The sequence below is a fragment of the Xiphophorus couchianus genome, chromosome 14 (assembly GCF_001444195.1).
Source record: "Xiphophorus couchianus chromosome 14, X_couchianus-1.0, whole genome shotgun sequence".
Taxonomy (NCBI): Eukaryota; Metazoa; Chordata; class Actinopteri; order Cyprinodontiformes; family Poeciliidae; genus Xiphophorus; species Xiphophorus couchianus.
The window spans coordinates 23,917,815-23,936,517 of record NC_040241.1 but is presented as its reverse complement, the minus strand read 5'-3'; the positions used below and the strand labels follow the sequence as shown (position 1 = coordinate 23,936,517).

Sequence of the window (18,703 nt, the reverse complement as noted above, 5' to 3'; positions counted from 1 at the left end):
AATACTTTTATTTTTAGCTCATTTGTGTTAATGCTGTACTTTAGTAACTTATATTAAGATGTTACACAAAAATCATGTTGTGTAACTATCACCTTGACTCGCTGGCTAATCATCTGTAATTATTAACCAAGTTAGCATAACACTTTGACTGGCAGGTAAACTCTTATCTATTTTCAGTTTGTTTAGATTATTTTTCTATTTCTAGCCTCCTTATCTCCGTGGAAACGCTGGTCCCTCGTCGCTGGATCCTTTATAAACGGGTCCTCAGCTCGTTTTGCTCAGGCATTAATTGTGCTTCTGATTCGCGTTTAGATTGTTGGAAGAGACTCACCAGCTGTAAGTTATTCAGGATATGAAACAACCTGAAGATCTTTTTACATGAGAAATCAGGAAAATAAAATTAACACCACTGGAAGATACGACTTTTACTTCTGCATTTAAATCATCTTAGCGTTGCTCGCTGACAACAAAATCTGATTTACTGAAACCTTTTTCTGCTACAACACATCAGAATCTGTCCTTACAGCAGGACGAGTGTCTAAAACCAAATGTATTGATCTATAATTGTTTTAGTTCTGACCACTGATTCCTGGTGAATTTACTGATTTCTAAGTGTAACTGAGACATTTCCTGTGTAAGCCATATCTTGATAGTTTGATTTTGCCCTTGAATCATTTCAGGTTCATCTCTGAATGTTGAGTCTTTAAACTGCTTTTCATGATGATGATTTTGTTCTCTTCCCCGTTTACCTCCAGACTGCAGCCATGCCATCCTGTTTGACCTCAGGGTTTCTCCTCCTCAGCCTCCTGCTACAGATCGGGACCAACGCTGCTCCTCTGGAACCGGGTCATGACCTGCTAGAAGACACGGCTGATGGCGATGTCGACGCCAGGCGCAACATGTTGGGGACTCTGTCCGTGATCATTGTCCGAGGCATCGGTCTGAACGGAGATAAAATCGGAGATACTGATGCGTGGGTTGATGCACAGCTCAAAGTCTGAGAGCCTGGATCACCTGATGAACAGAAAAGTATTAATTTGTTCTTTTTCTCTCCTGCTGACAGTTTTGCCAGGATGTGGTACGGAGCCATGTCTTTCAGTACCCCAAAAATCAAATCAGACAATCCAACGTGGAACGCTGTGTTTAATTTGGGCCATGTGAGTTCTTTATAGATTAGCTTAACGGATTAGCATTACAACTTAAAGAACTTCATGACTTTAATTTTAATTTTCTTTTGAAGGTGGAAACACATCTTCCCCTGAAGGTTGAGGTTTGGGACCAGGACGTGGCAAATGATGACTGCCTCATCTCGTGCACTCATTATCTGACCCAGGGAACCCACACCTTCACCTGCCAAGGGAACGGACAAGTGGAGGTGAACTATTCCCTGACCTGTGACCCCGGCCTTACTGGAAACCAATGTGAGCTGTACCAGTAAAATGCTTAGTGGAAAGACTTCAGTCACAGCGAGGTTTAAATAAATGACTCAAAGGTTTTTTATGGTAATGAATGAGCCGTTCTCTGATCTGTTAATCACAGTGTTAGCATTGTGAAAAATCTTTGTTCCTGTTTTAAACAAACACATTTTGACAACAGATGAGCATTAGTTGACATTTACTGACAGTAATTCAAGCTGTGCTTTGATATTGTACTTTATTACTTTCAAAATCCTTTGAATCAATAAAATATTATTCCATTTATTTGGGTTTGCATTGTAAGACTTCTTGGTTGAATGTTGTCACCTTTCAGAAATGAAAATAGGAATAGGTGGAGAACTATTTTCTGCTCAATGCAATGCTGTCTTTAAATGACATTAAAGCCCTAAAAATGTCACATTTTTTATATTTCTATTCACAATTTGATGATATTTTCCACCACTTGACTACCTGTCATGGAGCAAATAATTTTATCCTTACTTCGTCTCTCTCATTATTTTTTCCACCTGACATTTCCTCTCTCTGATCTGACTCATCGTTGCCTCTCAGAATAAATTAATCCATACATTTTCTTGTCATTTCCTGTTTGTATCTCCATCCACTGACTTTCTGTGACCTTTTCTGCATTAAGAATAAAAAAACACCCGTCTTCCACCCACAACGTGTTATAAACTAAGCACAGGTCTAAACTGGAGTCACACTGAATCAGTGACATGAGTATTTCAATCAAGTCTTAAACTAGGGTGACCAAACGTCCGTATTTCCCGGGACATGTCCGAATTTCACGTCCTGTCCCGGGCGTCCCGGGGTTTTTTTAGAAAGTGAGGAAATGTCCTGTTTTTTAAATTACCTTCATTGGACCATTAAATTTACAGGCACTAAGGCCCTGCGCACGGCGCTGCGTGTGACGTAATCCCTGAGCCGCGTCAGTGCGGGCAGCCCTGTTCTTAATCAGAAGATAGATAGCGTGGCTGTCAGTACGCCAACAACATGCCAAAGCGCAAATGTATGTTTACCGATGATTTACAAAAGAGTTTCCCCGCTTTGAGAGCCCCCCCCACTCCAAGGTGTCCTGGTTTTTCCAATTGAAAATATGGTCACCCTACTTAAACCCAATCGTTGCATCAGCAGAGGTGAACGTCTTCATGGGGATCACCACAGCAGAGGTCACTGAAGCCATCAAACCACTGTGCACTTGTAAATCACCAGGCCTCACAGATCTTCTTGTTGTGTGGAGGTCAGAAAAGCAGCAATGAATGCATAAAACTACAGTAATAATTTAATTTAAAAACTTTTATAGACTAACTTTCTTTCTTATTTTTGCTGCACATCCTACTGCAGTGAACCACCTATCGTTTGAAGCACTTTAAAATGTGTTAATGACTCATTACTCCACCCATAAGATTGTTTTAGTATAATACGACTCCAGTTCTCTAATGATATGAGAAACATAAAACAATAGAGGTGTGATTAGATCCATGTCTGAAGGATGTTTAAAATCTGGATTAAATGTCAGTGATTAAGACCTTCCATTATTTGCTCTGTATAGATTTCAAACATGGCTATGCGCATTTAATAACATTTCTGATTAAATTTCAGTTTTATCACATGGTATTTATTTGGAAGTTTCTCTCATCTTTGAAGAACTTCAAGCTGCCTTTTTGTCTGAAAGCCGCCACAGAAACAAACCTGACTTGACTTGGCTATTCATTCTTACAGGTTTGACCATCAATCTCATGCTCCATTTGTTAACAAGAGCCCAGAGGGGCGTCTCTCCTTCAGTCGGAGCAGTGACTCATTCCTGACCCAAAGGGAGCATTCTCACTTTCCCAGCAAACATTTTTTATACTAACATACTGGTTGGAGCAAATGTCACCTCTTCTGTGAGCTTAAATCTGTTCAATTGCATCTATTAAATGGTGCTGCTTACTGGGAATGAACCACAGACAAGCTCTTTCATGTGACTGAGTTATTGTAACTTAATGCACAACAATGAGTCCAAACTTGAAACAACACTGCATTTCTTATGAACCAGCATACTAATGTGACAGGAACAAATACCAAGTGCAAAGTGGACCAGCTGCTGTAATAACTCAAATTTCTGTAAAACTAATTTTCCAAAACAAAAATACGTTTGTTCAACATGGCAGGTCAGTACTGTACGCAATATACAGATGAGACCAGGGAGAGTAAATCTATATTTGACTTATAATGAACATCACATTCTGTCACACTTTCTTATCTTACAACTTGTGTTTGAACATCTACATAAAGCTGAGATTTACATGCTGGAAATATAGATTTGATTTAATGCATTTCAAACTGACGAATAATAAAAAGAAAAATCTGGATTTTGAATTTTCATATTTTATAAACAGCAAACTGACAAAAACACATAATCTCAATTAAACTGAATGAAAATCAAATATTTACTCATTTTTAAAGATACTTAGAAGACAAAAACACTCAGTGTTCTTATGAAATATTAACTTCTGGAGTCGTTCTCATCATTTAACACATCAGACCTCAGTTAGTACCAGAGCTGCAGATTGTTCCCCTTCACTTTGATTGCTTCTGATTTCCAATATTCATCAGAACCAAATCTTACTGGATATTCTGGCTCATGGATTAGCGATGTAGCTCAGCAGTGTGTGGGCGGGTGTGTGTGTGTGTGTGTGTGTGTGTGTGTGTGTGTGTGTGCATGGTCGTTCTTTCTGTCTGTCTCGGTATGGCTCCATGACGAACTAGTGACCTATGACCTAGGCTTGCCAGATCTGACTAACAGTTTCCAGCCCAAACAAAACGTAAAACACGCCAGACTCCAGAACAGCGAGCCCACGTCTCAACCTCTAACGAAGTTCATCTTTTTACCTCTTTGAACACAATGAGGTTTGTGTTTTTGGTGATGATATGACCTTATAAATCATGATGTTTCACTGGGATTTCTGTCTTAGTGACACTTGATTAACCAGTTACTAATCACTGATGACGTCATGTTCGTCTGATTCTAAACATTTTAAAATAAATTAATTAATGAGTAATGCAGCATTTTATTAAAAGCTTTTGTGCTTTTTTGCCACATGATGACAACTATTTGAAATAATTTCCCACTGAATGCTTTCTAAAAACACACCAATAGTTGTGAAAAGCAGCACAAATTTAGACAACCAAAAGCCCAACTGGGCAGAAACCCAAGAGTACCACCCACCCACTGACCGCTGTAAACTGGCACCATTAAACGTGGGAGATCTTCCAGTCTGCAGATGGATTATAATTTCTGAACAAATTGGAGAATAAATGAAGAAGCATAAGAGTTAAGAAATATCTACATCTTATGGAAAGGATGAGATGTAATAAAACCCAACAACAGTTTATCAGAAAATAAATTCAGAACCTTGTCTTTAAAGTAAATCAGTTCAGTTTTCAAAAGGAACAGGATAGTCTGCAAATGGATTGAAATAAAAACTTTAAAAACAAAAATATTGCTTGTTAGTGAGCATGTTGTGGCTGAACTGTGGCTCCCAGGATCAAGCAGCTCAGTCGGAAGCAGAAACGGCGCAGCGGCTTTGTGTGAGCCGCCACCTGTTGGGAGGGAGGCCAGCACATTCACAGTCCCAGCATTGCTACAGACAGTGGATGAAACAACAAACACCTTTGGCTCCAGAACCAAACTGCTGGAAATGGGCTGAATGCTGCTGAACTGGAGCCGGGGCAGCGAAGCGCCTGGCAGGCATCAGGATCCTGACTGGCAGAGCAGAAACAAGGCCGTCGCTCTGCGTTTGTTTTCGCTTTTTGCTCATTTGGCTCATCGCCTAGTTTAGGTGAACTTCTCATGTTTGTATTAATCTGAATAGATCATGGATCATCTGGCATCTCGCTGGTTCTCTTTGGTCAACACGAAAGGTAATTAAAAATAACTGTAAATGAGCAGGTAGAGCGCCGATGTGATTCTCAGTGCGCTGAAATATTTAAAAACCACAACCTTTAAAAGCCAGGCTGGAGCTGCAGGGAGAACCGCCGAAATGTCAACATTACCACATAATTAAAGCAACATAAAAAGCTTCTCACATTCACACTCTGCTTTTTAAAGAACCTTAAAAGGTTTGATTAAAGGAAATAAAACCAGTAGTTCTGTTCCAACTGTTTACAAATTAGAAATATTATTTTTTAGGAATTGGTTTTGGGCGGCGTGTGGAACCAGCAGGCCACCATGTGATGAGGTCTGTCCTAAAGTGTAGAACAAGTTCAACATTTGTCCTTTATTTGCTTCACAGACATTATTAGACATTATCAGTTTATGGGATCAGAGTTCCTGCTGTTTTTCAATTGCAAAATTCATCTTTCACACTCAAACTTCTAATTTTCTTAGTCACAGTTGAAAAAAGTTTTGATATTAATTACAAATTCTTGCTGTACTTAAATTTTTTAGATAGTTTGTAAAAATTAAAACATTCTTTGCCACTTTTTACGTTAGATTTATTTGGAAAAAATGACAGAAACCAGTGAAACCAGTCCTTCCAGTGCAGCTGCCACCAGTTTAATGCCATCGAGTGAAAACAGTAGTTTTATCTTCCAGTTTTGGACATTTGTTTAATCTGTATTTTGTGTTTTCATTGAAGCTGTTTGCTGTCTGAAAGATAAAAACATAAATGGTTTTGAAATGCAAACCAAGGTAATTTGGTGTAGACATTAACTTCCCACTTTGCTTGTTACTGGTTGAATTTTTATCCCTCCTCCCAATTAGGGAGAGTTCACATTTAAAACACACACACACACACACACACACACACACACACAATGCTGCTTCACAAACCTGCTTTGCATGGTTCTGAAGTTTGATTTGAGGTTTGGTTCAGATGTGCCTGCATTGAAAACTCTGCTTTCATCCTTCCTGCCTTTATTTCCCTGCAGCTTCTGCTGTTTGTTTGTCTTAATTACCTCCAGTTTTTGATAGAGGCGTCAACAGTTTGCATGAGTGAGTTGTAAGTTGTATTGATGCCAGATTTGTGATCAAAACACTTCAGTGAGACACATTTCTTGTCCCTGTGTGACTCTAAAGAAACTAAGAAATCATTAAAAGTTTCTGGCTTACTTTCTGATAAACTTTTATCCTTGATCGTAATCGGAGGAAAACAAAGCTGTGGAAAGTGATTCTGTTTGCTGAGATCCAATTTTCCTAACACAAAATGCTATAGAGGCTTTGATGAATGGCATTATTTGTTTCTTAAAGTGCAGTGGTGAGCAGATGTTTGGAAAATACACAGATAAGTTAGAGATTAATCTTTGCTTGTAAGCCGATGGGGAAAAACCCAATAATAATGGGCTGGAACTGATTGGATTGACCTTAGATGGCATTTTATGATTAAATGTTTATTGTAATCTGACGCATCGTTCTGGGTTTGAACAAAGCAAAGTTATGTTTTTGTTGGTAACTATCTACAAGTGAATCTCCATAAATTAGCATATCATTGGAAAGTTCAAACTAAAAACTCAGCCAATATTTAAATTCAATCAGCTCAGAGTGATATTTAAATCATTTCTTTCAGCAAAACTGATGAATATGTCTCACAAAATCATAAACTGAAGTACTTTTAATACAGAAATGTGCTGTGACAACATCATGTTTTTAATCTTACGCAATATTCAAATATTGTTAGAAACACAATATTAAGAAATTGGGTCTTTAAATATGTTGCAGTACTTTTTACTTTAAACTACTGGATTAAAATAAGGTTTTAATGATATGCTAATTTATTTAAGATGCATTATATACTATTAAAATTATTGGTTTGCCCTTCATTTTGATGCCTGAGCAAGAAGTTGGAGTTTATTCCAGCATCTTTTATTGTTATTATGGGAGCAGTTTGTTGTTTCTGTTTCTGATGCATTAAAGCTAATGAGGTTGTGAGACCTCAATGTCACCGTCACGCTGCTGCTCCCATTAGGTTCAATTTAAAATCTCCATTTTGGCTGTCTCATAGCATCTCTGTGCTGGAGGAGCGTCCAGATTCAAACTCCAAGGCTCCAGAGGCAGGTGGATAAAATTAAACTTTACATCAAATAAAAACAGCTGCACAGCCAGGGAATACAAGATGAAATGAGGAACGAGAGAGTGGAGGATCTTCAGTCTCGGGAAAAATATAATAAAATCTCTGAGTATCTGTGCAGGAGGAGATAAATGAAAAGCAGCTGATGTCAATCAACTGGCAATTCAGATGGGAAATGAGGCAGAGAGGCAAACTGATGGAGGAGATTCAAGAAAACTAATACCAGAAAACATCATTTCATGTTTCATTGGGGCATTTTATTCACACATACGACAACAAAACGGAGGGATCCATATTCACATTTTAAAAACATTTGGATCATTCAGGTGGAATGGAAAGGATATTTCCCATACCCATATTTCTACCCCACCCTATGCTTAGCCAACCACTGTATCCCTTTCACCTATAACCTAATCTACCCCACCTTTTACTGTAAACTGCCCCACCCTACTTTTTGGGACTCTCATTCAAATCAAGCAATACTATTAAAATATTCCATGAAGAGATTGGACGTCCATTCAAGAAATGAACTAAATCTTCATCATTTCATAAACTGGTGGCAAAGCTTTATGTCATGGTAACTGGGCGCCTGGCCTGGTCCATACTGGTATTATTTGTCTTAAGGATAAATTGGTCAATGTTTATTTAAAAATAATAATGAGGATCAACAAAGCAAAACTGCGATACTCTAATAATATTTATGTTTATCCCCCTCATTCTTAGGCATTAAAATCTTACTTTTAAAGACCATGATAGAGAACATTTCTTTGTTTATGTTGCATTTGTCTGTGAGAATAAAGCAAGACATCTCGGCTGTCCTCAAACAAAATCATCAGGGCAGAATAAAGCCGAGGCCAAGACCTGGTAACAAACTGACGATTGTGGGATAATTTAAAGAGACATTCTGTGCTCTTTCTCCTGAACTCAGGATCTCGTCTCTCTGGAGGGGAAGCTGCTAAACTTAGAGGCCATGTGAGAGGAGCAAATGCTTTTTTCATGTTGAGCTTTTTGAGTCATCGTAACAGTTTCTCTAATTTTATTTATATATTTAGTTCTTATAAGAAATGTCATTTAAGGACTTCAGTGCACTGAAATATCTCTACTGGACGGTTAAACAGCAAAGCTTTCCAGAAAGCCGTTAGTTTCTTCTTTAGGTTTTAGTTTCTGTCATGGAGATGAAAAACACTTGGCCCGTAAAAAAACGTGGGAAAATATTTAATAAGATAAAAAGAAATTTCATGAGAATTATTATTATTATTATTATTATTGTATTATTATACCTGATTTAAAATCATACACTGCCTCTGTTAAAAAACTTAACTTTCATGATAAGAAACTTGTAAAAACATGAACTCTTCTTCAGGAATTTAAATTATAGATAATATTATATTATCTCATAATATCCCTCTGTTATATTTTTTATTTTTCTTCTGCTGTAATAGAACTTTTATTTTATGTATTTGAATGTATTTTGACACTTTTTGGTAAGAAAATAGTAGAAAAATTACACATTGTTTTAATTGACCAATTTATTTATATATTTATTTAACTTTAGTTTTTTTTCATTCTACTTTTAAAACCAACACTGTCAATATCTGTTTTTATATTGTGATATTTGTGCTAAAGATCCTGTATGTACGTTAATGTTGTGTTTGAAATATAGTTAAAAAAAAAAATACAACAAAACTCTTACTGCTATTGCCATTGAGTTACCATGGCAACGTAATAAGTTTTTTTTAAAATTACTACGCCCCAAAAAGCATTTTTGCTAATTTTAACTTACACACTAATGTTTTCACATTGAATGGAGTAATTTTGTGTTAGTGAACATGGGTCCATTGGTTTTTTACTGATTTCACATGAAAGTTTCCATGTGAAATTGATCACATTCACATGTTCTCCCATGTGAACTTCATGTGTTTTTCCTTTGGTAGCTCTGACAGGATAAAGATCTGATCTATTGCTCCATAACTCTAGAAAATCAGAACATGCTCTTAAATTAAGAGGTTGATAATAAAATAATCAAGATTAAGCGTCTCCATGGTGACTGAAGGGTGGGACTTTCCCTCTGAAATGGGACCCAGAGCCAACATTCCCAGAGATTTATGCTGTTTCTATCAACCTGAATGCCCTGAACACATGCTCTGCGTCATGAGTTATGGGTCGGGTTTGACATTCACCTGTCTGGAGGATAAACTGCAGAGAACAACTCAGCAAATCTTCACCACACCAGAACCTCCAGGCCTGCAGGTGAGACGCCTTTTTTCTCCTTTTCTAATTAATATTCATCGTCAGACGGTCTCTTGTGCTTCCTTAAATAATGAATTTCTGCCCTGCACATGATGGCTTTCCTGAAAATACAACGATTTCATTCCTCTGGTGTAATCCGTTAACATTTAGAATCTAGTTTCTCCGGCTTCATGTAAATGTTACAGAACAGACCTCAGAGGATAGAAGAGGTTCTGCTCCGTCTGCGAACTCTTTCATTATTGATTAGCTTCAACATTCTGATTAACCAACTCTCACAGTTCCCTTTAAGCAAAGTAATATTTTCTCTCTCCAGTATTGTTCTCTGGGATATTTGCTCAGCCATTAGTATGAATGCCCATGACCAAATCTATATTAAAATTCCAAAAATGTAACGTAGAAGGAAGAGTTTCTCTCATGGATAATTCAGGAGCGAGGCTTAGATGTTGACCGTACTTGCTGACTTGGTTTGGCCTTTTGGAGTAATTTATTATTTTGTCTTCAGAGGTCATGCAGGTCTGACCTTCTTGCTGCTCGGCTGTGATTCACACCGAAGCTGGACGAGGTCAGCCGTAAAGCTTACTGGATGCAGTACATTATATGTCAGCAGTTTCTACTTTTATTGTAAAAGTTTTCAAGGAGAAAAGATCTCAAACGCTTGCTTGTGTTGGTGAAAATTTATATTTCAGGTTAGTAAAAAATTATTACATCAGAGTAAGAAACACATCTTTACCATCTGTAAAAATATATTTACTCTACACATTGTTTAAATTAATCTTTTACATTAACTAGTAGCCACAAAATAAAATGTATGCAAAGTTTTGCAGGTTAAAGTATGAAACATTAGCGAGGTGAGGACACTGTAGAGAGGAAGCAAATGTGAACAGAGCAGGAAGAACCATACTCACCAAAATAAAACAAAGAACTTTAAACAAGAAACTCATCAATCTAAATGTAGTTAAAGAAAGTAGAGCTTTTAAACCTTTTGAACAGCCTGTTCCCCTCTTCGCCTGTGGGGGCGCTGCATCAAGAACACTGAAGGAAACAACACAAAAACCTCTGAAGAAGAAACTGAGTGCAATTTCCTTCTAAACAAAAACTGTCAGATTTTAGCAGTTGTAGAGTTTCTATTTTGTTTTTAGCTAGAGACCATGAGCCATTCTCTTGTTTGGGCTTTTATTTTGGTTGTATTTACCCAGAATGCTGTGCTCTTTAGTCCGCCTGGGATTCAGCACCGGAGTTCGCTTCAGTCGAACTGAGACCGAGGTTTGAAGGTTGGCCAGAGTTTGATTTTTTGGTTCTCATCAGTTTGTTTACGCATTCATACCTCCCCAAACGAAACAAACTTTCTAGGCTAACAAACTAGTTCAATTAAAGTTCACTAAACCGGGTCGGTGTGAAAACATCCTTAAATTTAACTTTATAACAGATTAAACATGACAGCTAACACATCATAAATGTAGTTAATTAATGGTATCCAGTGTCCTGGATGTCTTATGGTTTAACACAGCTGATTGAAATGGTCCAAGAATCTCCTCCTCAGTACGTCGTAAAGCTGCTAATGAACCATCGTCTGATTCAGCTGCTGAGCCAGAGAGAAAACTTAAACATGCAGGATAGAAGATCTAATTAATGAGTTAGACCAACTTTGTCCCAATGAGCCCAGATCCGCTTGGTGCCAATCCAACCTGATGGGAAACTGCCCAGAGAAACATTTCTGCGTTTAAATGTTGCTGCTACAAACTACAAATTATGAGCAAAATCTTTTTCTCAACCCTAATAAGTCTAACCTTGAAGACAAATTGGAAGATTGCTCAAACCGTTGAGCCAAAGTTTTTTTATTTTACTCTACCCTTTTAAGGATAATTTGGACTAGAAGGCACAACGACACACAAACACACGAGTGACCCAGTTTACTGGCAGCATGGCAGGACAGTGTGAGCTGACTCACTGAAGTGCAGCCACCGTCAAATAGTTGGAGGAAAAGCTTTTATGTAAAAAAAAAAAAAAAAATGTTCCAACGGCAATGAACAACACAAAAAAGTCTCATCTGACTTCCCGTTTCTCAGCTCTCCATTTCGGCCATTAAGGCGTCCGCTGGGACTGGAGCGGGAGAAGATGAGTACAAATTACCTTCCTGTCGCAAGAAAACATGCACACACTAACCCTAATTGCATCCTTAAACAGAAGAGCAAACACGCACACACACAGACGTGAGTTAGGAGCACAACGGGGAAGTGTGGTTTGGATGGCTGGACATTAAAAATGCATCAGAAGTCAATTAGCATCGGCTTCAGGTTGGAGGTGGAGGAACAGGAGAGAAAGATACAGGACAGAAAACAGAAGCTGATGAAAAGAGGAAATAGAGAAGAGATAAAAGTGAAGGAAGTGAGAAAACCAGCAGGGAAATTAAACACTGCTCAATTACCAGTGATTGGTTTTATAGCTGATTATTAAACTCTAAAGCCTGTCCAGAAATCCAAATTCAGGCAGTGAAACAGTTCCTTTATTTATTAACATCTCCGCCAATATTTCATCAGTTCATTGTCTTCCAGTTTTATTTCTCCCATAGGTTCTCCCAGTTCACCCTGAAGAATCCCAAGAGATTCCTGGGAAAGAAAGGAAGTATTTATTCAGTCCAACAGGTTCTGGTTCTGCTCTAGAGTCTCGTTCCAGTCAGACAGGTCAGGACAACCTCAACAGTAATGCGCCCAGAAAACATCCTGATCATTTGCCATGTATGCTACGTAGATAAACCGGTAAATAGAGAACTTTCTCTTTGAGCCCAGATCTTTTTTTACCCCAAAGCAGTGCCCCATTCCCTCCACTGCTCTAAGAACGCCATCAGAACGAAGGGTGCAGCAGGTGGAGCACATCTCCAATGAAGATCTTCTGTCAAAAAGACTTACACACCAAACACAAACAGATCCTGGTGATATTGTCAAAGGCATTGGGTCATGTAAGAGCCTTCAGTGCCAAAATGGCTATAATCACTTCATCAACTTCCATGAAGAGTCACTGGACTCAATCTGCAGACCCAATCTGTTCACTGGATTGGGTAGAGGAGAGAACGTTCTCAGAGCTTTAGCTATTTGTTGTGGAGCTCAACAAGCTCAGGCAGAAAGACAATCAGGTTGTGTGAGTGGGGCTGCAGAGTGATGTTGACCTTGGCATGCTGATTCTCTGCTTCATAATCTGTTATTTGTAAAAGGGAATTTCACCTCATGAGTGGGAACTAAGCTGGACCTGGAGCTTGAAGTTGATAACCAATAAATCTATTTGGAGGCAGCAGCATAAACACTTCAGGCTCTGGAAACCAACACAGTCAGTGCTATGAAACAGTATTTACCTGCTCACAGTTTTTATTAGCATCACTGGAAAACATGGTGAGGTGATGATCTCTGGCTGCTTTGCTGCTGTAGGATCTGGATGACTTGCTTTAAAACATTCTGGTTAAAAAAAGAAAAGTTCAAGTGAGCATCACTTAATTCTCATCAACTTGTTATTTGTACTCATCTTAAACAATTGGCAGAAACTTTTGGATAAAGAAAACAAATATAGTAATTCTTTATAAGTTAATCTATTTAAATTGAGTCCATGCAACAACTAAAATAAAATAAAAAGTGAATTATTTGAAAGTGGTGAGGATTTCGGGTGGTAAAAGTTTAACATTTTAACAAACCCAGACACTACGCCATTTCTGCTGAAGCAAACGGAAAATGAGACCATGAATCTTTAATGTATGTAGTAAATATATTGCTGCTGTTGTAGGCAGAAAAAAAAAGAAATGTTGCTGAGAATAATATTTTAGATGAGTTTAAGAATATTTTGTACCATGGAAAAGTCTTGACCAAATAGATTATTCGCATTTAACTTTTAATGTCAAGATTTACTATTTAGTTTATGTACAACTAAATGCATTTTTAAAAACACATTTAAAAACAAAATTGTTCAAGTTATTTTAGGATTGCAATACTTAAATCACACAATGTAATTTTACTTATCTTTTATATGTTGCAGTAATTGAGAAAATTGATTTGTATAAATTTAAGTAAATACAGTCTATTTTTCTGCTTAGCCAGCAATTTTCCAGTTAGTTCCCCAGTCTGAACTTGTCAACAGTGTCTTGATTCAGTCAAATCTTCTATCCTGTATCTCCTGAACTCTGATATTCTACTACATCCACTCTGTGAATGTTTTGCTTGCTGGTCTTCATCATGCTTTGAATGCAGTATCTGGTTTCTCTTACTTTAACCCGCCCAACTTGCACCTCATGTTAGCCTTTTTGATACCCGCCCTGTGAGGCGGTGCTTCACAATACCCCTCCTGGTTGTTTCAGAAGATGAGAAGACATGGTGACTGAGTTTTAGACACCAGTAGCCAGCTCATGCAGCTTTTACTACATGGCAGCCCTAAAAGTATATACCTTTAAAATATGAATAAATACATAATATTCCATAGTTCTTTGATCCAGCAGTGATAGAAGTTTAGTAATAATGCAAATCTTTCATCACATTTGCCCCACATTCCCTCCTAATTCAGGGATTGTGGTTTCTTAATTTCAGTGTTTATGCTACTGGACGAGAAACAGAGTTAAAATTGTCTTTTGTTCCTCACAGCACCTGTGCAGATCGATCACTGTGCGGTTTGAAGAGTTGGGTAGGAACTGTGTTTGCAGCCCCGGCCCTCATAATGAAGAACGGCTCTAGGAGCCGGTTCCCGTGGTTCAATTCAAAGAACCGACTCTAACAGCCCAAACATTCGGGACCGACCCATCAGCTAGATTCAGCAACCTATCTGTTTTTATTACGGATACGATAGTTTATAAAAAGAGACATAGTATAAAACATATTTACTGAGATTACATTATAGAGTTCCAATTATAGCAGCATATTTTATGTTTCAGGTCAGTGTTGCTTCATAGACTGTCAGCTCCATCAGTATCAACCTCCAGGTAAAACAGCCGGTGTTGTTGCACAGGTGAGAGATCTCCTGCTGCATGTTTCATTGGTAATCGTTCTGCACTGATTGCTGGAGAACTCAGACTTCAATCATAGTAGCAGGCAGAAATGAGGAACCTTTACTGGGGTCAACAAAATGGAAGACACGGCGTGTCTTATCTCTCAAATATCAAATATCTCTACAAAAGGAAGAAAGGAGACCAACAGATTATTCAACCAGCTTTAGCTCTGTAGAGCAAATAATAATAATAATAATAATACAAAAGACTTTGAGGCATTTTTTTTAATCACATCACAAAAGAGAAAACTTTTGTCTAGATTAGTTCTGGAGAGCCGGTACCTCAGGCCAAACGGATCCAAAGAGAGACAGCAGACAGAAGCAGCACAAAACCAAGAGTAAAAAAAAAGACAAAAAGAAACAGATAATATTTCTGTGGGGACTTAATGGACCAAGAACTGATTGATGGATGTAAGCTCCCGCTGATCTCGATCATCGCTGAGTGTTTGTGCTGCCGAGCCTCTTGAGGGGTTTAAAGAAAGGCCAACAGGAAAACATCTAAACGCGAAAATGAATGTACAGAATCACAGAGGAGGACAAAAAAGTCCCAATACAAACAGATAGCCAGCAGCGACGCTACATATTAAAACAAAGATTTAAAGGAGAGTATCATTTTTCTTTGCAACTTTCAGGTTTGTAAAAGTGTGAGTGTGTGAAAACTTTTGAAAGGTTTTATGTTTCATTGGACACAATGAAACAAATCTGGAAATCTAAATTCACACATTTTATGTAAATATTGCCAAAAAAACGTCTCTCCATAAACTGCTTGTATAACAACATAGACAGTGTAACCAACGGTAACACATTCCAAAGATGAAGGAAAACTCTGTGATGTCACAACTAGAGTCATGCTTGTGATGTCATCAGCACTCTATCTATGTAACAAACTTCTACCTTCTTGTCATTGCTTGCTGCACAACTGAGGAGTTCAGACGCACGCAAAGCGCTTTTACAGTGAGATTGTTAGCAGACTGATTTGAACAAGTACTATTTTGTCAAAACATGGCACATCAAAGCCACAATTGTTCCATCAGTGATTTAGCCAAAGGACGTCAGTATGGGTGGGTAGGGAACAGACCTCCTCCCTTTGATTTCCATATAGAGATACAACGACTTGCCTCTCTTTTAAAAATGGAGAAAGCAAAATTATTGGACCAGAACCAAAAGCTGGACGACACCCAAACAAAACTGGAGGAAACAAAAGCTGAGGTAGAGACGCAGAGGGCTCTTAAGGAGATTTTCATCGGCAGAAGCATCGAGTTGAAGGAACAACTACAGGAAATTGAAATGCGCAACAATCCAGAGACTCTCAGCCCTGCAATTATCGATTCCGAGGTGGACAGCGACACAAAACAGCAGCTGCAAGAGGACTTAGACCTAGTGAAGGTAGATCCTATTGCCACAGAGCGAGCGTTCATGTCAAGGATTGAGGAATTAAAAGACAAAAACAGAGCACTCCAACAAGAGCTGGACGACATGAAGGCTAAATATGAGGAGCTTCAGTCCAAATCTCAAGCAGACATTAGTGAGAGGAAACGTCAGGCTGACCTGCAGATGGTCAATGAAGACAAGATCAGACAAGACCAAAATCTAATAGAGAAAATGTCAAAGGAGATCAGCAGCTTCAAGGAAACCGAGAAATACCTGTTGAGAGAACTGGAACAGATTAATGGTTCATACCAAGAACTAAACTCGAGGTATGAAGCAGATGTGACTCATATGACAGAAGCTAATTTGGAAAAAACAAAGCATGATCTTATTGAGCTCATCAAGGCACTCAGAGCAGAGAAGGACAACCTCAACCAGAAAAATGCAGAAGATATCTCTTTCCTGCAATGGCAATCAACTAAGGTAATAAAACATCTGCAATCTGTTCTGGAGTTCGCAACAGTTAATTACCAAGAACTAAAAGCCAGATATGAAGAAAATGTTCTGACTCTAATGCAGCAGTTAGAAACATTTAAGCAGCATGTACATAAAGAGTTTAAAACTTATTCAGAGCAAATGATGAGTGGCATGAAGATTATCACCGAGCTTAAAGCTGAGAAAGACAGTCTCCTAAAACAACTGACTGCTCTTCAACAACTTCCCTCCAGCTGTGAGCTTAACTCACAGCAGCAAAACATGAAAACTGATCATCAACACAAACACGAATTAGGACCTGAGAGACAAAAAGAACCAAACGAGAAAGACACTACCCCAGAAAACAAGGTTTCTGACACTGCGTCCATGGATCAGGACCGTCTGACAGAGGAAACCCTGTCAGAAAACATTGATGTTCCTGATGCCTCTCCCAACCAGGTAAACGACTTTATGGAAAACATGCAGAGAAACATAGAATCCATGGACGTGACGGACCGCTCTGTGGAAAATCTGTCACAGGAACCAGTGGGGGCAGTCGCCAAGGAAAAATCAGTGTGGAAGAAGATACGACACTGTTTGGGGCTCAGAAAACCACAAATGTTCAAGAAGAAAAGCAAGAAAGCCTCTGAATAAAGCGATTAGGAAAAAATGTAATTTCTGAACCGTTTGAAACCCCAAAATATATTTCTTATTTTAGATCCCCCCCAAAAAAATGACCGTGGGTTTTTCTCCGGGTGCTCCGGTTTCCCACAGATTTCCAAAACCATATAAATTAGGGTTATTGACCAATGTAAATTGTCCTCAAAAAAGGTAGTATTAATTTCTGGAAAATTTAATTTGCAAACGGTTCCGATTGGAGAAACATTTGTGGTGAGAAAAGCAAGAAAACCTCTAAAACAAGCAACTAGTTAAAGAGTCCAGGTCAGTCCTGAACCATTTTCAAAACCCCAAATTACATCTTACATTTTAGACTAAAAAACAAAAAAGGACAACACGGTGATGCAGTGGTTAGCGTTGCATCTTCACAGAAAAGCGTTCTTCATTCTCAACCAGGCGCCTCTTTCTGTGGGAGTTTGTCTGTTCTCCCCGTGTTAGTGTGGGGTTTTCTCCGGGTGCTCCGGTTCCCCCCAGGATTTCAAAAATGATGTAAATTCGGGTTATTGACTATAATGTACATTGTCCTCAAAAAGGTAGTATTAATTTCTAGAAAATTGAATTTGCAAATGGTTCAGATTATAGAGAAACATAGTGAGAGTTGCTCTCCACAGGTTGCTCTCCACAGGTTGCTCTCCACAGGTTGCTCTCCACAGATTGCTCTCCACAGGTTGCTCTCCACAGGTTGCTCTCCACAGGTTGCTCTCCACAGATTGCTCTCCACAGGTTGCTCTCCACAGGTTGCTCTCCACAGGTTGCTCTCCGCAGGTTGCCCTCCACAGGTTGCCCTCCACAGGTTGCTCTCCGCAGGTTGCTCTCCACAGATTGCTCTCCACAGGTTGCCCTCCACAGGTTGCCCTCCGCAGGTTGCCCTCCACAGGTTGCCCTTTGCCACCAGTTTCTAGATGCAGTCAAGGTTTTTTAATGGGATCCGTTTTAGTGGCCTTAGCATCTCGTCTCTGCTTTTTGCAGATGTGATGAGGTTCTATTGGCTTCATCAGCTGTGGGCAAATAAACTTTGTCGTAGGCCTAACAAGGCGAATGCCTGAACTGGAAAAGGAGGGGCCCTTGCTGTTGCTGTTGAGCCATGTTGCATTGCTTGATAGCTAGTTGTTGCCAGGAATAAACCCAGTCCTGTTTTTTTCCTTTGCAAAAGTTGTTCTCATTGTTGCTTTTGATATATTTTAAAGAAATGTTTATTGTCACAATAGAAGGAGCAAAGAGTCGGGGAGGAGACAACAGACCAGAGGCCAGCAGCAGGACCATGATGTAGGATCTTCTCTTACCTGAGAATAATTTGCTTAAGACGAGCAAATTATTACAGACACACAATTACTTATCTTAGAGATACGTAATAATTTGCTTATTATCTTAGAGATAATTTGATTATCTCTAAGATAATAAGCAAATTATTACTTATTACAGATAATAATAAGC

The 18,703-nt window shown here is 38.7% G+C and overlaps 1 protein-coding gene across 1 annotated transcript; it reads left to right on the top strand.

The window, feature by feature from the left end:
* The first annotated feature begins 250 nt into the window (after positions 1–250).
* On the top strand, positions 251–1,700 carry LOC114156838 (perforin-1-like). Its single transcript, XM_028037364.1, has 4 exons — positions 251–336; positions 756–973; positions 1,064–1,157; positions 1,241–1,700. Exons 2-4 carry the CDS (start codon positions 765–767, stop codon positions 1,436–1,438), a joined length of 501 nt encoding a protein of 166 aa, XP_027893165.1. The 5' UTR covers positions 251–336; positions 756–764; the 3' UTR covers positions 1,439–1,700.
* The last annotated feature ends 17,003 nt before the right edge of the window (positions 1,701–18,703 follow it).